This window comes from Carettochelys insculpta, chromosome 5 (genome assembly GCF_033958435.1).
Source record: "Carettochelys insculpta isolate YL-2023 chromosome 5, ASM3395843v1, whole genome shotgun sequence".
Classification (NCBI taxonomy): domain Eukaryota; kingdom Metazoa; phylum Chordata; order Testudines; family Carettochelyidae; genus Carettochelys; species Carettochelys insculpta.
In genome coordinates, this window is record NC_134141.1 from 818,017 (window position 1) to 842,634 (window position 24,618).

The following is a 24,618-nucleotide window of genomic DNA, read 5'->3' on the forward strand; positions in this document are numbered from 1 at the left end:
TAGCCGCCACCCCTTCACTGAGACTCGCTCTTTAAACCATCCTATGAAAACATCCCCATGCCCCAACTCGTGCATCTGATGAAGCGGGTCTTTGCCCACAAAAGCTTATACTCCAAAATATGTTAGTCTATAAGGTGTCACAGGACTTCTTGTTGTTTTTGGAGATGCAGACTAACTCAGCTACCCCTCTGAAACATAATAGAGGTCTACTATATACCAGCAAATCAGGAAGAGGAGATTGACAAGGCCTTTCCAGAAAAATGATAGCACAGATATCCAAAATGCAAGACCTATTGGTGGGGGAGGGACTTGAACAACTACAGCATCTGTTGGACAAAAAATACAGCAAAACACAGTGTCCAATCATTTCTTGAAATGCACTGGGAGAGATTTTGTTTCAGAAAGTCAAAGACATAACAAGAAGGACAGACATTTTACATTTGATTGTGACAACAGGGAATAATTGGTTGTTAATCTGAAAGTGGAAGCATCTTTGGCAAAAGTGATCATGAAATGATAGACTTCATGATTCTGAGGAAAGGAAGGAAAGCAGGGGACTAAAGATAATGGGCTTCAAAAAACTTCAACAAACTCAGAGAACCAGTAGGGAAGGTCCAATGGGAAGAAATTCTAAGAGATAATCCTCAAGAGAGCTGGCAGTTTTTCAAAGAGACAGTATTAAAAGCAAGACTACAATCTATCCTGATGGGAAGGAAAGAAAGATAGGAAGATCAGCAAGCTAACAATATGTCTCTGTCAGGATCTCTTTAATGACCTGAAAATCAAAAAGAAATCCTATGAAAAGTGGAAAAAATGAATTAACTGCTCAAGACAAATCCAAAAGAATAGCGTAAGCATTTAGGGACAAAATCGGAAAGGCTAAGGCATAAAATGAGTTATACACTAAACCCTTGAAATGCGCGATTTTGAGTTGCGCTTAACTTGCAATAAAGCAAGTTAAGTGCAACTCAAAATCCCACACCCCTGGCCCTGGCTCAACCCCCGTGGCCCCAGTTCAGCCATCCTGGCCCCAGTTCAACTCCCATGTGTGGCTCCAGCTCAATACCCCTGCCCCGGTTCAAACCCTCTGCACCAGCTCAGTGCCCCTGGCCCCGGTTCAAACCCCCATCAGTGTCTCTAGCTCTCCCACCCCTTGCAGCCCTAACCCACCCCGGGCTTAACGCCCCTGCTCCTCTGCCATGATCCCAACCCACAGTCAGGCTTAAACCTCCCCATCTGCTCCTGCTTCTGTCTTCACTTACAAGATTGTTAGTGACCTGATTAGCAATAAAAAGGAAGAAGGGGCTTGATAGTTCTTTTAAGTACCCTATAACGAATTCTACCTGGAACAATCCAGGAGTTATTTCTGAGAACTCCTGGAGGATGGCTGAGGGTCCAGAAGACTCAAGAAGGGCAGACACACCACATATCTTTAAAAAGGAGAAGAGGACTCAGGGAATTATTTACTCACTATGTATTTGAGAGAGTTTGTGCATGTCTGTCTGTCTGTCTGTCTAGCCATCATAACTTAAAATGGGTAAGGGCTTGGTTGTGCATGAAATGTGATTGTTTCTCACCAAATGGAAAGGGAGGGCTGTGATAGCAGGGACCATTATACTCAAATGGCCACAGGGAGCAGCAAGAGTTCCAGGGTGCAGCCAGCAGCTGGGCTGTGCAGCCCTCACGACACTGGGCTGGCCCCAGGGAGCAGCTACTGGCTCTCTCCTGTCCTCTGAGTCCCCACCTCTTCTCCTGAGTCCCCACCATACCTCTAGCCCCCTTGTCCCAATTTCTGCACCACCTCCACCACCAGACCTCTGCCCCAAAAACCCTGAGCTATGCTGGGTAAATCTCCATAGAGAGAGAACATACATGCCAGTTTGCATTTTTGATATTGCCCATAGGAGATCTAAGTCCTTCCCCTCCACCTGCCTTGTAAGCTCATTTTATGTATATGTATGTTTTGTAACAGAGCCCTCAACCATTCCTAAAGGGTCCTGCACTTCTGGGCAGCTCCTTGTGGGCCTCACAGACTCAGGGAGGCCCCCCTCACTGCCCTTGGACTTCCCCAAGGCAAGAGTCTCCCTTTACTGAGCCTTTTTCATCACAGGCCAGTCTGGATTTGGAGCAGAGCAGGTTCCTTCTCCACCAGCCTCGAGCTGCTCCAGCCCTACCCCAGTTGGTCAGCCCTACCAGGGACAGTGGTTGGGGGGACTCCAGCCCAGGGACCCTAGGCAGGGAGAGAGCCAGTAGAGCTTTTTGCCCTGCCTTACAACAGCTCCCTTTCCCTGGGCCTCTTCACACACAATTACCAGCTAGGATCTTTTCCTGCTGTGCTGTGGTCTCCACACCTCCAGCCTCCTGCTCTCTGAGCACTACACCCACTCCTCTTCCTACTGTCTGGGGAAAGCCTTTTACAGAAAGCCTGAAGGCCTTTATTTGTCCCAGGTGCTTCAATTACCACCTGATGGTGGCTGACCCTTGATGAGCCCCAGCTGCCTCTGCAGCCTGCAGGATTGTGCCCTCTAGGAACTTACAAGGAGAACAAAAACGGGTTCCTCCAAAGCCTACAATCTTCCCCAGGACCTGTCAGCTGTAGTCTGTAATCTACCACAATATGCATATCTATCTATATTCAGAGAGAGAGTGTGTTCAGGGAGGAGCAGAGGGTTGGAATGTGGGGATGAGGACCACAGAGTGTGGCTGTGGATGAAGGGTTTGGGGTTCAGGCAGAGGGTTGGGTACAGGGGTGAGGGATGCAGGGTGTGGCTAAGGAGAGAGATTCAAGATGCAGAATGGAGCTTAGGGCTAGGTCAGGGGGTTGGGAAGAAGGGGCAGGGGCTTTGGTGGGGGTACAGCCAGGAAGAGAAGTTTAGGGTGCATGCTACCTGGCCTGGAGCTGAGGCCAAGGGAGGCCTCCCTTTAGCTCTCTCTACACTGACAGCAGTAAGCTCTGGAGGAGAGGCCTCTTCCCCTGCCAGATAGGCCTGCCAACAGAGATGGGGGAAGAGGGCAATAGCCCAAGTGATTTAAAGGGGCCCGGTAGCCTGGCCGCCATCGCAGGAGCTCCATCTGCTCTCTGGAAAGCATCTCTTGATTCAAAGACACTTTTGACATGCCCCCTGTGAGCTCTGGGGCAGCTGGAGCAATTGAACAGAAAATACCATTGCCTCGACTACCCCAGGGCCTGCCTGGGGCACAGGAAAAGCGTCTTCGACTCAAGAGACGCTGTGGCTTTTCCCCAGAGAAGGTTAGGTTGGTACAGCTTGCAGACACCCTGCGGCAGCTCTCTGGGCAGCGATGGAAGGGTGTTCTGGGATACTCTGGGTAGGGGTCTCATGGCCCCAGCCAAACGAGAAAGCTCAGCAAGAGGGCTGCCATCACATTGTGTGCCTCCGCAGACTGCAGCAGCCCCCTCAGCCCGCTTTGCTCCCTTCTAGCTGGAATGCAGCGTGAAAGGTGCCAGTCAGCAAGGGAGTGCAGCATGGAAATCGGCAGCCAGCTGTTGCCCAGGGACTCTCTCAGGGAGGTGTGCAGGGGCAGGGGACACATTGGTGGAGCCTGGCCCCCACACTCTGAATACTGGTGGAGCATGGGCACCACATGCCCATATAACTCATCCCTTACGCACTGAGTGCTCTAACCCCTTGCTTAAAAGCTATCAGGTGGCACTACCTCCTCCAGCCAGGCTGCGCACAGTGTCCTGTAAAACAGTTTGCTTACTGCAGGAGGATGCCTTGTGGCCTGGCGTGCCATGCCAGCCCCCATGAGAAGGAACTCTATTGCTGCGGGGGTATGTCTTCCGTAACTCCCCCCAGATAACAGTATTTGTCTCCACCCCTTGGCCGTGTCTACACTAGCCCCAAACTTTGAAATGGCCACGCAAATGGCCATTTCGAAGTTTACTCATGAAGCGCTGAAATGCATATTCAGCGCTTCGTTAGAATGCGGGAGGCCGCGGCACTTCGAAATTGACATGCCTCGCCGCCGCGCGGCTTGTCCCGACGGGGCTCCTTTTTGAAAGCACCCCGCCTACTTCTAAGTCCCCTTATTCCCATGAGCCCCGTCGGGATGAGCTGCGCGGCGGTAAGGCACGTCAATGTCGAAGTGCCGCGGCCGCCCGCATGCTAACGAAGTGCTGAATATGCATTTCAGCGCTTCATTAGTAAACTTCGAAATGGCCATTTGCATGGCCATTTCGAAATTTGGGGCTAGTGTAGACATAGCCCTTTTGGGGTAACAGTTCAACAAAAGTGTCCAAGCTGTAATTCAAAGGCCTTGTGTCAGGCTCTAGCCCCTTGGCCCAAAGGTCATTGCATCCTTCCAGGCTCTGTAATATCCTTATCCCCTTATGTCAGAGAGCTTTATGACAGAACCCAGGCCTTCCAGTAGGCTCTACACTGGCTGCTAACCCTATAACAAGCAGCCAAGATCTGCACCTTCCATCACTTTGCTACTGTTTGTTTGGGCGTCTTCCTCCACAGCCTTTCTCAGGCTCTCTTCCCCACAATTTCTCTGGGCTCACCCTTCTTGCAGCGCTAGAATCCCAGGGCTTTTGCTCCCCCACAAGTTTCATTCCCTCACCACCTCTCTGTTCTCAGGGAATCATTGCAAACTCCCTGCATGCAGCCCCCTTCTGCTACAAAATTCCCCTCTTTATGCTCACCAGCCTGCTCCTGCCTAGCTGGGCTTCAGGATCAATTTAGCCTCTCTCTCCCTCTAGGTGTTGTCAGTCACAAATGCCCTTTTAGCTCCATGTTAATTGTTTTGGGTTTGTGTGAGGTTCACTCCCAGGCCTATTTGTGGATCACTCTGGGGTATGGGCAGGGGGTAACATCCAGGCCCCTACAGAGAGGCAGGTGTACAAATGCAGGAACTAGGTGTCAAGGGAACTTTTACCCTTGTGCCCCCTGAGTTTAGGCACCTGCAGGGTTCAGCTGCAGTTTTGTGGATTGCAAGCAGAGCCTAAACTGTAACATGGGCACCGATACATGAGATTTAGGTGCCCAAGCCTGGGGCTTAGGTGCCTCAATACCTTTCTGGATCTGTACCAAAGTGACAACCTCAAGCCCACACAAAATGCCAGTGACTGAGCTAGAACTCAAATCTAATTCTCCTGAGTCCTAATCCAGCTCCTTAATAAAATCACTCTGTTATCTCCCTCCAATAGCATGGGTACTCACAGAAAGTTCTGTCTAAAGCATCTTTCAGGAATGGGTCCTGACATTATGCTAACTGTGCAGTCTCTAGAATTATCATTTCACTGAAAGGAAATACACTGGATCCACTGATGGTAATTCTTCTAATGGAATGAAGGCTTGAAAAGATTCTTATTTCATCATCAGAAAGATTCAGGCACCAAAGGAGTGCTTCACCAAGCATAGTAAAACTAGAAAAACCTCTCCATCCATTTGCTCACTAAAATGATACTAAAGACTCCAAGGAAAAAAAGCCAAGACCCAGTTTCCCTGGCTCCAGTCTTCAGCACACCTTAGTCTTTTGTAAAGCAAATTCATGTTTGCTTAGCAGCTGAGTGCACTGAGACAGGGTGCAGGTGCATTCTTCAAGATTAGACTAACTTACATCACAAAATGTATGTTTTTACTGCTGGCCTCCCAGCAGGGGAGATGGATGGCTTAGTGCTGTGCCATTATCCAGCCGCAGAGATTTGAGAATGATCTTACCCAGACTGATTGACTAATGAGTTTAATGTCATTACATTGACAAAGATTCTTTTGAAAAGTTGAAGAGCCATTCTGGCTAGGACAGAACTTCCTTGAATGCAGATTAATGTAAGAGATTAGTCTAGAGACAGCATGGTGGGGAGTTTGCGGATGCAGGCCTGCAGGTACAGTGCACTGAGTATTTTTGGTGCTAGTCACACTCCAAACAAGTGGGTATTGCCATATAAATTAACATCCCAGTAGACATGAGAAATGCTTTTTTCCAAAACAACTGGGCATAGCTGAGGTAGTGATGTCATTCTTAGGAGTTGTCCGCTGTGATGGAGCATTTCTAGACATCAGAACAAGACTGGACACCTCACTCATCTATTGGGGATAACTTAGGTGTAATGAAACCAGCTCTGGCCATAATATAGGAAGCCATACTTGATAACTCAGTAGATGTCTTCAGGGCTTGGGTTGTCAAGAGGGGATTAGAATAAAAAAATTGACTCTAAATGATTGGATGAATGGACTATAAGGTAGATAAAAACCTGGATAAATTATCTGTCTCAATGGGTACTAATCAACAGCTCAATGTCCAGCTGGCAGTCAGCATCAAGAAGCGTGCCCTGAACATTGGTCCTGGGGCTGGTTTTGTTTAACATCTTCATTAATAATCTGGATGACAGGCCAGCTGCACCTTCAGCAAGTTCACAGATGACACTAAGAATGGGGGAGAGGTAGATACACTGGCTATGTCTGCACTTACCAGGAATGTCAGTGCCTGCTACGCAATTTTATGTATGCCAACTGTGTAACTAAAATCAATTTTGCAGCAGCTGACATTGGTCCCTGTCCTCACTGCAGAATGTCATCCGGAGCGCTCCTCCTGCCGACATCCCTTAATCCTTGCAGCTCGCAAGGAGTTCTGGGTTTGACATTGATCCTGGAATGCACCGCATGAAATGGTGCCCCAGAAGACCGAACTTAAGTGTTCAATCTTCAATGGCTAGTGTAGACCTAGCCACTGATGGGTAGGAACAGAGTTCAGAGTGACCTAGAGAAATCAGAGGGCTGGGCCAAAAGAAATCTGATGAGGCTCCAAAGATCAAGAGCATAGTCCTACACTTAGGATGGAAGAATCCCACGCACTGCTTCAGTAGCAGTTTGTAGAAAAGGGTCTGGGAATTACAATGGATAAGAAGCTGGACATGAGTCAACAGTGTGCTCCTGTTGTCACGAAAATATGCTAAGGGCATATTAGGCTGCATTAGTAGTAGCACAGCCAGCAGATTGAGGGAAGGGATTACTCCCTTCTCTCTGACACTGGTGAGGCCACATCTGGCGTACTGAATCCTGTTTTGGTGCCCACTATAGAAAAGATGGGGATAAATCGGAAATTGTTCAGAAGAAGGCAGTGAGTATGACTAATGGGCTGGGGTACATGATTTATGAGGAGCGGCTGAGGAAACTGGGCTTACTTAGTCTGCAGAAGAGAAAAGGCAAGTGGGGATTTGTTAGCAGCTTTCAACTACCTGAAGGGGGTTCCAAAGAGAACGGAACCAGGCTGTTCTCAGTGCTGAGGGGCAATAGAATGAGGAGCAATGGTCTCAAGTTACAATGGGGGAGGTGTAGGTTGGGTATTTGGAAAAACTCTTTCACTAGGAGGATTGTGAAGCACTGGAATGCGTTACCTAGGGAAGAGGTGGAATCTCCATCCTTAGAAACCTCTAAGACCTGACTCGAAAAAGCCCAGGTTGGGGTGATTTGGTTGGGAGTTTCATCTGAAAATTTTCAACTAGTTCTGCCTGTTGGGTCAGCTATTGTAAGCATGCTCTGCACAGAACACGCACAAAATCTGGGCTACAGACAGCCTTTGTACCAAAGTAAGTGTTTGGTGCTGGATATAATTTTTTTCCACCAAAATGCTAAATCTACACTAAGCAAGGTTTCACTGCTATACCAACATACCTATAACACTACAGGTTTTGTATGTAGACTAATCCTAAGAGTTATACATAATAATCCTAAAAGTCAGTCTCAATTTACATATTTGTGGTTTAGCATCATTCAAAAGTACAGCTGGTCTCATTCCAACTGCTGCTTTTCTCTGAGCTACCTTCTTTCAGTAATGAAAATGCAATAAAATTAAAAAAACAACAACAAAAAAACCTCCGGCAACTAGATAAATCTTCACTACCCCATTCAAAGCCACCTAGCATGAATTACAACAGCAAAAATCTCCCCACCTTCAAGTTCTGTTGGGATATCTTTTCTTCCCATAATCTTCACGTTCTTTTGTCAGAAGCCTGAACACACAGAAAATTGAACTTTGCCACCATTATTTGCATCCATTGTTCTAAACATGACAGATTTGGTGCGGAGGAGGGGACCAACCAATCCAGAGTTTATAGGCTGTGTAAAAGCATTCCTTCCTTCTTTTCAACATGGGTGGTCTACTTGGCAGTTACCATAGTTTCAACATAAATCAGCACAAAAGAAGATGAGTAGTGTGTGTACAAATGCAGCAATTTAATTGCATTGTATTTGAAATCAAACTACTCACATGATTCATCTGTATATTGAATGGCGTTTAATGCACGTACATCTCTAATTGGTGATCAAGTGAGAAACAGTGCACTGGTATCAGAAGTACTGAAGAATAACAAAGAAATGTAAATACAGGTTGCACCACCCTGGTCCTGTCGCCTCAGGGCTGCTGCAGCCCCAACCTTCAGCCTCCCTTCATGGGAATTTGGCCCCAGCCAGGGCTCCCAATGGCTTCCCAGCACTCCACTCCTGGCCCCAGGCTGTCACAGAGCTGCCAGGATACTCCAGGCTGCCCCGCACTGCTGCATCAGCTAACTTCAGCTCCGTCTGATGGCCCCACAGAGCAGATGAGGAGCTCCAGCTCTGGCCCTCATGCCACCCTATGGCAGGTTGGGAGCTCTGGCCCCAGGCCCCAACTTTCCAGGCTGGAGCTCTGCCTCCAGCTCCCAGCCCTCACTGCTTAGGTGGGGTCTCCAGCTTTGGTCCTGGACCCAGCAATGCCTCTTTGTGTTGGGGAGAGAGACGAGCTTTTGAACAACACAGAACTTTTACTTCAGGTCTACCACAACATCACATATGATTTGAGATATCTCAAACACGATTTTCAGAGATTCTGAGCACCTGCAGCTCCCACTGATTTCAGACACTCTGTATTTGCATAGTACCTAGCCCAATGTGGCCCTGTCTGGGTCACTGCCTCCGAGTACAAGTATCAGAGAGGTAGTGATGTTAGTCTGTATCTTCGAGAACAAGAACTCCTGTGGCACCTTACAGACTAACAGATATTTTGGAGCATAAGCTTTCGTGGGCAAAGACCCACTTTCAAATGCCACTGTCAGTTGCATTTGACAAAGTGGGTCTTTGCCCATGAAAGCTTATGCTCCAAAACATCTGTTTGTCTGTAAGGTGCCACAGGACTTCTTATTGCCTCTGGGTAGTGGCACAACTCTATAAATGTAAAATAATACTATATTGAAGCTGTGAATGTTCATTGCCTCTGAATATCAGACAAAAGGCATATAAAGCTGACCCCTCAAAAGCTGAGATATCCAAACATAGATATCATAATACTCTGCTGCATTCATGGAAAGAATAATTGCGCCCTCCAGTGGTGAAAATGTAATCCCAATCATACATGCAAGTGTTAATCAAAATCTGTTTAGTCATTAATGTGTCTGATTTGTAATTCAAAGGGACTGAGCTGAAAACTGACTGATTAAAAGACATAATTTATGCACCTTGTACTCATCAGATCATTACATTTTCAGTGCTACCTTCATCATCTAACAACTCTGCAATTAACAAAAATATTGTAATTCTTAATTAAAAAATAATCTTAATATGCTAGGGTAACCTTGGGCAAGTTACTTGACCTCTCTGTGCCTCAGTGCTCTATATGTACAATGGGGATAGTAGCCCTGTTCTGCCTCACAGGGGGTTATGAGGATGAATACACTAAACTACTGTAGTATATTGTGACAGGCTTCAACACACCAATGTGGTGCCTCCTGCTTGTTATCCTGGGAATTAGCTTGCTCATCAGTGCACCTTCATCTGGAGACATCTCATCACTGCCACTTCTGCTCCAGGACCTGTGTCGCTCTTTGGACTGCAGCACCCTCTTTGAAACACTGCCTGATCCTGACTGTTTGCACCCTATATGTAATCTTTTGATGGCTGCCTATCATGTTCCTATAAACTCTTTTCTAATTGGCTGTCTCCTGAGCAGCCTCACATACATTCAAAAATTATGGCGATAGGGTCTGTATAAGGGACCTGATATAGACTATGGGGTCTTGGTGGAAATCAACTGGACTTAAGCTCTCAGTGTTACATGCATCCTAAGGGGCTAAGATGATTCATAAGCAGTGTCCAGTTGTAATGTCCACAATTCAAAAAGGCAAGCATTCAGAAAAGAGCACTGAATGAAAAACAGTGAGAAGTGGAAAACCTGTCTTACAGTGATATATATGTGAGATCATCTTTGTGGCTGATGAGAGCATGTAAGTTTATTAGAATGTTAAGTTTTGCATTGTGAAATCAAAGTAAATGAATATGTGTATCAGTAGACATTCTCTGATAATGGATAATGGAAACAAATAGAGAGTCTGAAAAATCTATTTGTCAAATGATAGACTTGTTGCACGTTTTGCAAAGAATAATGAAGGCTACTGGAATAAACATTGCAAAATAAGGGGGGCGGACAGCATAGGTGTTAGTGATGCTTTGTATGGAATACTTTTTCAAAAACAATTGAGAATTGTTGATATTGTTTCTTAGAGGCATTTTGTTTGGGGATAACGAAATCCAAATATCTGGGTTATGTCTCATGCATAGTTTGTATGCTACGTACTTTTTGTAACTGTAGGCGAGGTGTGCATCTCTGTTTACTCTTGGGCTGCATCTACACTTGCATTCCTCTTTCGAAAGACACATGCAAATGAGGGAACAGGAAGATGCAAATTAGGTGTATATTTACAAATCTGGCACCTTATTTGCATATTCTTCTTTCAAAAGAAGAAAAGCAGTGTAGACGTAGCTCTTTCGAAAGTAAACCCCATCTTTGAAAGAACCCTTCTTCCCTTTTTTCATGGGAAGAAGGGTTCTTTCAAAGATGGGGTTTACTTTCAAAAGAGCTGCATCTACACTGCTCTTCTTCTTTCAAAAGAAGCTCTTTCGAGAGAATATGCAAATAAAGTGCCAGAAATGTAAATATGCACCTCATTTGCATTTTCAATTGTTCCTTATTTGCATGCCTCTTTTGCAAGAGGAATGCAAGTGTAGATGCAGCCTTGGCATTGTTATCTCTTTTGATCAGAGGGGCTAGCCAATATTCTGGGTTTTGCAGATTGTTTACATTAGGAGGAAAATCTGATAATGCAATCAGGTATTTCTTTAATGCAATCTTGTCTGTTTACAAAGAGTGTACAATGTTTCCCTGAACAGAGTAGGAATCAAACAACAGGATGCTGTTTATTTGTTCACAGCTCCAAGCCTCTTCACAGACAGTATTCTTCACTAAACTTTTCCTTTATGGACTTCTCCATGGGTCACGTTTCTGGCTGTCTCCCTCCCCCTCCTCACATCAATTAAATAATTCTGGGCCCCTTGTGTTTGCATTCAGCTCCACAGCGAAAGCCCTCCACACACCTAGCTTAGCTTTTTACCCTTTCTTCGGCAGCCCAGGTTCACACTCTGCTACGCCTTGTTGCTCTTCCCCCTGAGCCTTTCCACCATTTCTCTCTCTATAGGTTGGCCAGCCACACACCTCTCTGTTCCCATGGAGTGACTGCAAATTACCTCCCTGCAGCCCCCAACTCCTCTCAGCTGCTGGGCATTAGTTCTGTGGGAGTAAGGGAATGTTGAAGTGGGGCGCTTATTTCAAAGCCTAAGTGACCATTTATCACGGAACCCATCTTGCCTGTGTGGCTTGACAGACTTACTAAATGGCAAGACTGATGATCTAGAAGTTGACTGGATTGGTGAAATTTAATTATAGAATATAACATTAGTTTGGGTAGTCTGCCTGCTCTGCTTTTAACAGTGCCATGAGGTTGGCACTCTAGGGCTGTGTCTACACGTGCCCCAAACTTCGAAATGGCCACGCAAATGGCCATTTCGAAGTTTACTAATGAAGCGCTGAAATGCATATTCAGCGCTTCATTAGCATGCGGGCGGCAGCCGCGCTTCGAAATTGACGCTCCTTGCCGCCGCGCGGCGCGTCCAGACGGGGCTCCTTTTCGAAAGGACGCTGCCTACTTCGAAGTCCCCTTATTCCCATGAGCTCATGGGAATAATGCATTAAAAAGAACAGGCATGTAAGCCTGTTCCCATGAGCTCATGGGAATAATGCATTAAAAAGAACAGGCATGTAAGCCTGTTCCCATGAGCTCATGGGAATAATGCATTAAAAAGAACAGGCATGTAAGCCTGTTCCCATGAGCTCATGGGAATAATGCATTAAAAAGAACAGGCATGTAAGCCTGTTCCCATGAGCTCATGGGAATAAGGGGACTTCGAAGTAGGCGGCGTCCTTTCGAAAAGGAGCCCCGTCTGGACGCGCCGCGCGGCGGCAAGGAGCGTCAATTTCGAAGCGCGGCTGCCGCCTGCATGCTAATGAAGCGCTGAATATGCATTTCAGCGCTTCATTAGTAAACTTCGAAATGGCCATTTGCGTGGCCATTTCGAAGTTTGGGGCACATGTAGACACAGCCTAGGTCTTGAACCACTGCAGACAGCAAGCCAATAAAAAGCCTGCATTTAAATCTCCTGGGAGGAGAGGATGCCAATTTTTGTCACTGCACATTTATATTTCACTTCTTACATGCCTGTTCTTTTTAATTCTGGTGCCATGGCTTTCCTTACTTTACATGTTTTCTTCATTACTTATCAGTCAAGATTGGAAACAAGATGGGGGGTGGGGTGGGAAAAAGATGATAAATAAAGTAGAAAAACAGGTCCAGTTCCCACTGGCAGTGGGCAAGTGAGAAAATCCCAGAGACATATGACAAATATAATTAGCTAGGCAGTTCTCACTCTGTGTCATAGTGAGTTAACTCACAGTATCAATCTCTGATGCATGACCTAGGGTGTAAGTTAACAAGAGGACTTACAAAGTGGAACAGGTGCACCACTTTTGTATCAGGAAATTAGTTCATTTTATTTTTCATAAATTGTTTAATTGTATCAACAGTCCAGAGATACTTCACCTCAAATAAAAACATATTTAATAACGGCAAAATTAGAAAGTATGCATGACAAGCCAAAAATATTGATACAAGAGTTGTCCCACGTCTATGCACATAAAGTTTGAAAAAAAAAAAAAGGAAATCAATTTGCCAATTGCTGCTCCAAAAACATACTATTTAGTTATTAGTTAGCTACCAACTACTGTATGGCTATTGCACTGAGAAATAGCTAGTACACAGCTAGCATTTAGTGCATGGAAGTAGTTGAATCTGCCAGTATATTAGTATTAGTTAATGCCCGGTTTCCAGCTGTTGAGCACTAGTTAGCGGTCACCTGTAGTCAAGTACTAGTTAGCAGACAGCTACCAGGAGCAAATACTAGCTAGACCATGGCTACTTTTATGAGCTCTACTACAGTATAACCTTCCAAGAATTCCACAGACATTTTAACACTCTGCACCCCGCAGTCAATCTCAGCCTTGACTATTCCACACAAGAGATACATTTCCTGGACACCACAACACAAATCACTAACGGCCACATCAACACCATTCTCTACCGGAAACCCACTCACTGCTACGCTTACCTACATGCTTCCAGCTTCCATCCAGCACACACCACACAATCCATCGTTTACAGTCAAGCCCTTAGATACAATTGCATCTGCTCTGATCATACTGACAGAGACTGAAAACTTCAGGACCTCCACCAAGCATTCATAAAACTTAATTACCCATCGGGAGAAGTAAAAAAAACAGACTGACGGGGCTAGATGAATACCCAGAAACCAACTACTTCAAGATAGACTCAAGAAGACCAATAGCAGAACACCACTTATCATTACCTATATAGTACCCCGCTCAAACCACTTCAACGCATTATTAAAGACCTACAACCTGTCCTTAATCAGGATGCCACACTCCAGAAGGCCCTAGGTGACAGGCCTGTTCTCTCCTATAGACAACCTCCTAACTAAGAAAGATTCTCACTAGCAATCACACTGTAATACTAATGCTGGAACTTCTTGTAACAAATCCCATTGCCAACTTTGTCCACATATTCATGCTGGGAATACCATCACTGGACTTAACCATTTTAGTTACAAGAGCAAGGGCTCATTCTTGTGTACCTCGACCAATATTACATATGCCATTATGCGCCAGCAATGTCCCTCTACTATGAACATGGGACAAACCGGGCAAACTGTTCACCAAACAATGAATGGACAGAACAGACGTCACAAATCTCAATACCCATAAGCCAGGCAGTGACCATTTCACTGGAGGGGGCCATTCTATTAAAGCCCTGAGAATCCGCATCTTACAACAAAGAGACTTTAACAGCAGATTACACAGGGAGATTTGTGAACTGAGCTTCATATTCAAATCTGACACATTAACACTTGGTAGGAAAAAACACAGCAATTATCTCACGCATTACAAGGACTGTGTCCCTTCCTTTGATGTTTGTAAGAATCTGAGGCCAGACAGTTAACATTGCCACCTCTCATCCCCCTCCTTCAGTTCATGTATTTGATCTGTCAGTTTTTATTGCAATTTTTTTGGACCTCTGTACTTATAGATGTTAGTCTTTACCAGAAATGCTATTGATCTGATGAAAGCGCTACATTACTGCTGTTTTGTTCTCCAGGTAGTATGTGATTGCTAGTGGGAGCAGAGGTGAATTAAGATTTATTAGAGTCATTGGTACAAATAACATTTGGGCTCCCGATACCCTGGAGTTCAGAGGCACTGTAAACAGAGTTGTCAAGGGGGTCATGATTGCCCACTTTTTAACATGGGCATAGTAGCCTGAGGCAGGTGCTCTGTGCCATGGCAGTCTTTTCCCAGTGCAGGGCTGAGCTCCCTTCACCACAGGATCCTGCACTCTTCTGCTGTCTTCCTCTCAATGGTCTGCTCAACAGCAACTTTAACTTAGAAATTAGCTGACAGGACTTTAATTCCTACATTCAGAAAGAAAAATGTATACTAACACCAGTTTAAGTAATATTTTAAGTTTATAGGTAAAATTAGAACAATCAGGAGTTGACACAGTAAGATATTACTAACCCCAAGGCTTGAAGTATCATAAAAATGACCAGTAATGCAAGTTGGAAAACATCCAGTATCTCAGACTATCCTAGTTCAGTATCCTAAGAGAAAGAACAGAACAGTCAATCATTGATTAATCCACTGGCTGTAGTCCACTCCCAGCTTCTGTCATTAGAGCATAGACACCCTCACGATTGCTTCCCATCCTGGTTAATAGCCACTGATGAATCTATCTTCCATGAACTTATCTAGTTCTTGTTCACAACATCCCCTGGCAATCCATTCCACGGGTTGACTGGGGAGCGTGTGAAGAAGTACTTCCTTTATTTTGTGTTAAACCTGCTGCCTATTAAATTTAATGGGGTGACCCCTAGTTCTTTTGTTATGTGAAAGAGTACATAACATTTCCTTACTCACTCTCTCCACACCAGTCAAAATATTATAGACATCTAGCATAAACCCCCTGAACAGTCCCAGTCTTTTTATTTCTCTTCATATAAAAGCTGTTCCATACCCGTGATCTCTTATTATCCAGCTCTGTACCTTCCTCTATTCCACTAGATCTTTTTTGAGATGGGGCAACCAGATTTGGACATAATATTCAGGATAAGCGCGTGTCATGGATTTATATAGATAATACAGAAAATACCATAATGCCTCTCCCCCTCTTTCCAACTAGCTCCTAAAACTGTTAAACTTTTTTGACTGCCACTGCACATTGAGCAGATGTTTACAGAGATCTTTCTATAATGATTCCAAGATCTCTTTCTTAAGTGGCAACAACTAAGTTAGATCCCATCATTTTGTATTCATACCGGGGATTATATTTTCCAACCTGCATTGTTTTACATTTACTTTTCTACATCAGTTTGGAGCTGTAACATACGAACTCTTCGACTCCCTGAGAGAAGTGGTGGGCAGGATCCCCTGGGAAGCTAAGATGAAAGAGAAATGTGTTCAGGAGAACTGGCAGTATTTTAAAGAAGTCTCATTGAAGGCACAGGAACAAACCGTCTCGATGCGCAGTAAGAAAAGCAAAGATGGTAGGCAACCAGCTTGACTTACCAGGGAAATCCTTGGTGAGCTTAAACTCAAAAAAGGATGCATATAAGAAGTGGAAACTTGGACAGATGACTAAGGAGGAGTATAAATATATGGCTGGAAAATGGTGGGGAGTAATTAGGAAAGCGAAAGCACAATTGAAATTGCAGTTAGCAAGGAATGTAAAGGGCGACAAGAAGGGTTCCTACAGGGATGTTAATAAAAAGAGGGTGATTAGGGAGGATGTGGGGCTGCTACTGAACGAGGGAGATAATCTAGTGATAGATGATATGGGAAAGGCTGAAGTACGCAATGCTTTTTTTTTGCCTCAGTCTTCACAGATAAGGTCAGCTCCCACACTATGTCACTAGGCGATGCAGTGTGGGAAGGAGGTGAGCAGCCCTCAGTGGGTAAAGAACAGGTTAAGAGCTATTTAGAAAAGTTGGATGCAGACAAATCCATGGTTCCAGATCTACTGCATCCAAGGGAATTGGCAGATGTCATTGGAGAGCCTTTGGCTGTTATCTTTGAAAACTCATAGAGTGGGAGAGGTCTCGGATGATTGGAAAAATGCAAATGTAGTGCCCATCTTTAAACAAGGAAAGGAAGATAATCCAGGGAACTAACTAGAGACTGGTCAGCCTTACCACAGTCCCCGGAACAATCATGAAGGGGCTCCTCAAGGAATCCATTTTGGAACACTTGGTAGAGGAGAAAGTGATCAAGAGTAGTCAACATGGATTCACCAGGGGCAAGTCCTGCCTGACCAATCTGACCAATCATAGCTTCTATGATGCAGTAACTGGCTCTGTGGACATGGGGAAATCAATGGATGTGACACACCTTGACTTTAGCAAAGCTTTAAATAGCCTCCCACAACTTTCTTGCCCATAAGTTAAGGAAGCATGGATTGGATACAGGACTCTAAGGTGGAAAGACAACTGGCTTGATGGAGGCGCTCAACAGGTAGTGATCAATGACTCAATGTCTGGATGATGGTCATTTTCAAGTGGGGTGTCCCAAGGATCAGTTCTAAGGCCAGCATTATTCAACCTCTTTATTAGTGACCTGGATGAGGGGATGGACTGCACTCTCAGCAAATTTATGGATGACACTAAGCTAGGGGGAGAGGTAGATATGCTATAGGGCAGGGATAGGATCCAGAGTGACCTGGATAAACTGGAGGATTAGGCCAAAAGAAATCTGATGAGGTTCAACAAGAACAAGTGCAGAGTCCTGCACTTGAGATAGAAGAATCCCAAGAACTGTTACAGGTTGAGTGCCAACTGGCTAAGTAGCCATGCAGCAGAAAACAACCTGGGGATTATGGTGAATGAGATGCTGGATATGAATCAACAGTGTGTCCATGTAGTCAAGAAGGCTAATGGCATATTTGGATGCATTAGGAGAAGCACTGCCAGGAGATCTAGAAAAGTTATCATTCCCCTCTACTCAGCACTGGTGAGGCCTCATCTGAGTACTGCATCCAGTTCTGGGGGCCCCAGTATGGAAAGGATGTGGATGCACTGGAGCTAGTTCAGTGTACAGCAACAAAAATGATTATGGCTGGAGCACATGGCCTATGAGGAGAGGCTGAGGGACTTGGGCCTATTTAGTTTACAGAAGAGAAGACTGAGGGACAACTTGATTGCAGCCTTCAACTTCCTGAAGTGGGGCTCTAAAGAGGCTGTTCTCAGCGGTGTCAGATGGCAGAACAGGGAGCAATGGTCTGAAGTTACACAGCGAGAGGTGTAGGTTGGAAATTAGGAAAAACTATTTCACCAGGAGGGTGGTAAAACAGTGGAATCTCCATCCTTAGTACCAGAGGGGTGGTCACGTTACTCTATCTGCAAAACCAAAGAGAAGTCTTGGTGCACCTTATGGACTAACGGCTACCTTGGAGCACAAGCCTGCGTGGGTAAAGACATGCAGCTGATGAGGCGGGTCTCTGCGCACGAAAGCTTGTGCTCCAAGGTAGCCGTTAGTCCCTAAGGTGCCCCAGACTTCTCGTCCTTGCCCCATGCCCACAAGGTTTCTAAGTCTCAGTTTGACGAGGCCCTGGCCGGCAGGATTCCCTTGGGGCTGGTCCTGCTCTGGGCAGCGGGTTGGACTCCTTGGCCTCTGAGGTCCCTTCCAGCCCCAGGAGTCTCTGAACTAACCCCGTTAACTAGCCCATGAAACCCAGGCACAGGAACCGGCCACACGCCAGTCGGGGCTCGCCTGCTGCTTTCTGAACACCGAGAGCCCGTGAACAGGGACCCGCCTCCCTGGACCCCGGTGCTCCTCACCGGCCAGGCGCGGCAGCCCCAACCCGCCCGCTACCTCTTTTGGGCGGGGACCGGGAGAGGCAGGAGCCGTGAGGCGAGGCCGCGATCGCCCCGTCCCGGCCAGTGCCGTTCCCGCTTGACTCTCCCGCGGCGCGCGGCGCGCGTCACACGCTGCCCCGCCCCGTGGCTGGGCGCACGCGCAGCAGCGACTCCGAGGCTTCGGAAGTGGGAGGCGGCGTTCGGTGGCCGCGGCCTGCGCCCAGGGAGTGCGCGCGCTCGCTGCCGGCGCCCCCCGAGGTGATGAGTGGGCGGGGCCTGGCTGCTGGGCGGGAAAGGACTGAGGATGGGGTAGGCGGTGTAGGGGGTGGAGCTGCCTGAGCAGAGGAGGGGGCTGGAGCCATTGTGTGAGGAGACCCCGCCCCCAGGGATGTCAGTTGTGGTGGGGGGAGAGCCGGGGAGGGGCCTGGGGCCATTGTGTGAGGAGACCCCGCCCCCAGGGATGTCAGTTGTGGTGGGGGGAGAGCCGGGGAGGGGCCTGGGGCCATTGTGTGAGGAGACCCCGCCCCCAGGGATGTCAGTTGTGGTGGGGGGAGAGCCGGGGAGGGGCCTGGGGCCATTGTGTGAGGAGACCCCGCCCCCAGGGATGTCAGTTGTGGTGGGGGGAGAGCCGGGGAGGGGCCTGGGGCCATTGTGTGAGGAGACCCCACCCCCAGGGATGTCAGTTGTGGTGGGGGGAGAGCCGGGGAGGGAGCTGGAGCCGTTTTGTGAGGCGACCCCACCCCAAGGGATGTCAGTTGTCATAGGGGGAGAGCCGGGGAGGGGCCTGGGGCCATTGTGTGAGGAGACCCCGCCCCCAGGGATGTCAGTTGTGGTGGGGGGAGAGCCGGGGAGGGAGCTGGAGCCGTTTTGTGAGGAGACCCCACCCCAAGGGATGTCAGTTGTCATAGGGGGAGAGCCGGGGAGGGGCCTGGGGCCATTGTGTGAGGAGACCCCGCCCCCAGGGATGTCAGTTGTGGTGGGGGGAGAGCCGGGGAGGGAGCTGGAGCCGTTGTGTGAGGAGACCCCACCCCAAGGGATGTCAGTTGTGGCGGGGGGAGAGCCGGGGAGGGAGCTGGAGCCATTGTGTGAGGAGACCCCACCCCAAGGGATGTCAGTTGTCATAGGGGGAGAGCTGGGGAGGGGCCTGGGGCCATTGTGTGAGGAGGCCCCGCCCCCAGGGATGTCAGTTGTGGTGGGGGAAGAGCTGGTGAGGGCCCTGGGGCCATTGTGTGAGGAAGCCCCGCCCCCAGGGATGTCAGTTGTAGGGGGAGAGCAGGGGAGGGGCCTGCTTCTATTGTGTGAGGAGGCCTTGCCCCCGGGGATGTCAGTTGTCATAGGGGGAGAGCCGGGGAGGGGCCTGTGGCCATTGTGTGAGGAGGCCCTGCCCCCGGGGATGTCAGTTGTGGTGGGGGGAGAGCCAGGGAGGGGCCTGGGGCCATTGTGTGAGGAGACCCTGCCCTCAGGGATGTCAGCTGTGGTAGGGAGAGAGCAGGGGAGGGGCCTGTGGCCATTGTGTGAGAAGGCCCCGACCCCAGGGATGTCAGTTGTGGTAGGGGGAGAGCAGGGGAGGGCCTAGGACCATTGTGCGAAGAGACCCCACCCCCATGGATGTCAGTTATGGTGAGGGGAGAGCCAGGGAGGAGCCTGGGGCCATTGTGTGAAGAGGCTACGCCCCCAGGGATGTCAGTTGTGGTGAGGGGAGACCATGAGAGGGCCTGACCAAAAGTCCAGGTTGGGGAGAAGAGGGGGATAATAGCAAGTGCTGACATTGCCCTTTCCTTACTGTAGGTTGCTGGCCATGGACAGCCAGGGGCCTGCAGGAGAGAGGTCCACTCTGTCTGCAGCCATGCGGGCGAAGATTGAGCGGAACCGCCAGCGGGCACTGATGCTGCGGCAGGCCCGGTTAGCTTCCTGGCCCTACCCTGCAGCCCCCAGCCAAGGTTTGTGCTGACCTCTGATCTCTCCTCCACCTGCTTTGCAGCTGAGCAAAACCAGGGTCAGAATATCCTTGTGCCATGGCCTCTGCAGTAGCCAACATCACCTAGGGTACACCCAAGTGGAGCAGCACCTTATATGGTGTCAATGGAGAATGGGTGCAGTCACAGCTGTAGAGGCACCAGCTGGGTCCCAGCATGCCATGCTACAGCTCCATAGAGTCTCCACTTTAATGGCAATGGTGCCTTCTATGCTATGTGCTCTCAGGCCTGCCGAGAGTAATAGCACAGTGGGTTGTTCAGCATTGATATTAAAGCCATGTGATAGAGATGTTAGTGGTACTGAGTCATTTTGGCCATTAGTCTAAGAAGCAATGAATCCTGGAAAGGAAATATCCATGGTTGTCAAATGGCAAAGGCCAAAGTTGGCAGGGCAGACATCTAGACTTCTAAGAAAGTAATGTTCACAACTGAGAATGGAACCATTTCAAACTAGAAAACTGAATAAAACTGATTACCTTGTTATGACCAAGCCTGGTTGAATAAACTGATTATTCATGCTCATTCTACAAACCTTTCTTAATCTGTTTTTTTCCATTTGTGAAATATTTCAGAAATGTGACTTTACCATGTTATTTAAAATAAATATTTTAAATATAGCATTATCTTTTTTATTTGGATCACTGAATGCAACATGAATTTACAGGCATAATGTACACTGATTTAAGATGTTTGATGAGAAAAAGTGTCCAGTTTGTTGGGGAGGGGGTTGTTTTTGTGTGTGTGCGTATGTACTGGATTTTTGTTTTTTAAAGCCTAAACGTTCATTTGCTCAGGCTACTTGTGCTTTATGAACTTCCTGGCTTTTCTGTTAGATAGTTGACAAATAGGAAAAGTGCATCTGGCAAGCATTAATTTTTTTTAGATGATCACTTAGTTCAATGTGCATATATTTTTCTGTACAGCGGATTTCTTTCAGAAGGTTTTTCAGCTCACCTTGTATTAAAGCTTTTGCACTCTGGCTCCCAAGTATAGAAAAGGGCTTTATTAGATTTCTGTTTTCTAAAACACACTTCTCTGTTTCTTTAATTTAGGCAAAAACATGTATCCTATAATCTCTGTACCCTGAATCACAGGCATTAGGTATAGCTAGGGTTAAGATCTTGTTAACATTTTTAGTGAAAGTCAGGGACAGTCATAGGTAATAAACAAAATTCACAGAAGCCCTTGACCTTTGCTTTTACTAAAAACAATGGTGACAAAATGGAGTGATGGGGAAGAGAGCCCAAGCTCTGCTACACAAGAGAAATCCAGCAACTGCGACCCATTGTGTGTGAGAGCTACAGATAAGCCTTTGCAGCCTGCGATGGCTCACAACTGAAAGGCTAGTGGCTTGGAGCTGTGAGGAGTGGAGAGAAGGATAAAGCCGAAAATGTCACTGAGGTATCTGTAAGTCATTGAATTTGTGATCTCCATGACTTAATCTTAGTTTTGGGTAGGTATAGCTTTTAAGAAATGGTCTTCCACCAAGTTTGGTTCCTTAACAAACATAGTGCAAGCTATGCATGGATACAGTATGTATTTTCTTTGTGGGCCCCAGCTGAATTATATTCAGTTGTTATAAGCGTGCCCTTGGAGTTGAATGATTCTCCAAGTACCCTGTATGTCCTGCTCTCCTAGATCTATGGCTATGTCTACACTATGAAATGAAATTGATTTAAACAAATTTGACTTTTTGATATCTATCTTATAAACTTGAAGCTAATTGCAACAATCCACAAATGTTTTGGAAAGTCAACTTACTGCTTCTCTATGCCAATTTACTGCATCTCCATTACCTTATCCAAATTTGTCTGCATGAGCAATGCATTGTGGATCCCTATCTCACAGTGCCTTATCCCTGTTGCCTTCTGGGAATTTTATACAATTGGATTGTAGGAAAAAAAATTGCTGCAGTTGCTTCTGGTTGTTTGATGCCACTATCCCAGAATGCAAAGCACTATCCCAGAATTCAGAGCACCCACTAACTGTGCAAAAACAAACAGGAGACTAAACCATTTTCTCTGGCACAGTGTTAGCACTAGCATGGATCCTCAAATGCTTGAAATCGTTACTTGGGCCATTATGGCCACTTCCCAGAATGTTACACAGTATTTGCTTTAGTGAAGGCTGTGGGATGAGATGATGGTTTGGATGAAGAGGGTGGAGATGAAATCGATGAACTGCAGACCTGAAATTAAGAAATGCTAGCTGCGCTGGATGCATTGCTTAGAATGGAGTGCAGTATTTGGACTCGTGAAACAAGCACACACCGGTGGGACCACATTGTTTTGGAGGCCTAGAACAACCAGCAGTGGGTGCAGAACTTTTGCATGTGCAAGTCCACTTATATGGAATTTTGTGATTTGCTGGCCCCCACTGCCTTGTGGGTTATCCTGGGAAGGAGCAAGGCTAAGGGAGTAAACCCTGAGAGAAAATCTGGAGGGTAGTCCTAAGGCAGTTCTGTGCCAACTTCTGGCATTGACCCGGCAACTCCTGCAGCTGAACTGGTACCAGACGTAGAGGTTATCCTCTCCTTTGGACTATATCAGTAAAGCCAAGAGGGGAACACTGGCGTCTGGGCAGCCCAGGGTCCCAAAAAATTGCCCAGGCTTGCTCCTGGAGAGGTACTCCAGTATCGCTTAACAATGTTGAACCAACACGGGAGGTAACAGATACCAGTTATAAGCTCTTGCTCGACTGGCGTAGAGAACGAGCGCCAGGGGTTGCCTTCGACGGAGGGAGAGATCATCGCATCTCACTGGACAGTCACCGCCCGCCTCAAGCTGGGCAGCCCCCAGCCAGAAGGGTACTGTCCCACCACAGTTCACCTGCCTCACTGGGTGCGTGAGGCTTAAGGTTCCCAAACCTGACAAGTGACTGAAATTTGAGCACCAGGCAAACCAATAAGAAAATCAACAAGAAAAGGAAACCATCAAAGTTTTAAGCTCGCTTGCTGGAATGTGGGGACCATGCTGACCGGTTTGACTGAAGATCTTCAAGACATCAGCGACACCCAAAAGACCGCTGTCATCAATGAGGAACTGAAGAGGCTCCAAGTTGACATTGCTGCTCTGCAAGAGACACGACTTGCAGATTTGGGATCTCTAAAAGAAAAGGACTACACCTTTTTCTGGCAGGGTAAAGCCCAAGAAGAACCCCCAGAGCATGGTGTTGGCTTTGCCATCAGAAACACCCTTCTACAAATGGTGGAATTAGTCATGGGCAGAACAGAAAGACTCCTTCAGGTCACATTTCAAACTTGTGCCATTCCTGTCCACCTGATCAGCACTTATGCTCCAATCCCGTACGCTGCACCGGAATTAAAAGACGAGTTTTATGACGTGCTCAGTGCTGCTGTAGCGCAAATACCTGCTCGTGAACAACTGTACGTCTTGGGTGACTTCAATGCGAGAGTTGGAGCCGATTGTGACTCATGGCCTTCCTGCTTAGGCCACTTCGGTGTGGGGAAAAATGAATGACAATGGACAGCGTCTTCTCGAACTTTGCACGTACCACAATCTGTGCATCACAAACACATTTTTCCAAACCAAGCCACAGCACAGAGTGTCATGGAGACACCCACGCTCAAAACACTGGCGTCAACTATATGTGGTCATCGCTAGACGTGATAACCTCAGAAATGTCCTTCTGATATGCAGCTATCATAGTGCCAACTGTGATACAGATCACTCGCTAGTTTGCTCCAAACTGAAGGTGATTCCCAAGAAGCTGTACCGCTCTAAACTAACTGGAAGGCCCCGCATTGATGCCAGAAAGACAGCAAACTCAGAGAGAGCTGAAAAGTTCAGAGAGACCCTCGAGGAGAATCTGCGCAGCAGCCTTGGGGGTGCCGATGTGACATCCAGATGGCAACATCTGAGGGATACAATTTACAACATGGCCTTGTCGGTGTTTGGAAGAAGAGCTAGAAACACAAATGACTGGTTCAAAGCTAAGTCCGATGAGATGATTCCAGCCATCGAAAAGAAGCGCGCTGCACTCCTGGTGTACAAACGCTCACCGAGCCAGAGTACCCTGCAAGCACTCAGAGCAGCCAGAAAAACAGTACAGCAGATGGCCAGGCGCTGTGCCAGCAACTACTGGCTCGAGCTATGCAGCAGCATCCAGACCAGTGCTGACTTCGGTAATCTCAGGGGAATGTACGAGGGCATCAAGAAGGCATTAGGACCCACCCAGAACAAGATGGCACCTCTGAAATCCAAATCAGGTGAAGTCATTGCTGACAAAGCCAAACAGATGGAGCGCTGGGTCCAGCACTACTCCAAGCTGTACTCACGCGAGAACATTGTGGTTGATACAGCCCTTGATGCCGTCGAACT

At 47.2% G+C, this 24,618-nt stretch overlaps 1 protein-coding gene across 2 annotated transcripts in view; it reads left to right on the plus strand.

Moving 5' to 3' along the window:
• Positions 1-18,456: 18,456 nt before the first annotated feature.
• XPA (XPA, DNA damage recognition and repair factor) overlaps positions 18,457-24,618 on the plus strand; it is a 34,325-nt gene continuing 28,163 nt past the window's right edge. For both annotated transcript variants that reach the window (XM_074993993.1, XM_074993992.1), the window contains exons 1-2: positions 18,457-18,560; positions 20,091-20,242. In XM_074993993.1, coding sequence (XP_074850094.1) covers positions 20,101-20,242 — 142 coding nt within the window. In that variant the 5' untranslated portion in view covers positions 18,457-18,560; positions 20,091-20,100. The remainder of the gene's footprint in view (positions 18,561-20,090; positions 20,243-24,618) is intronic.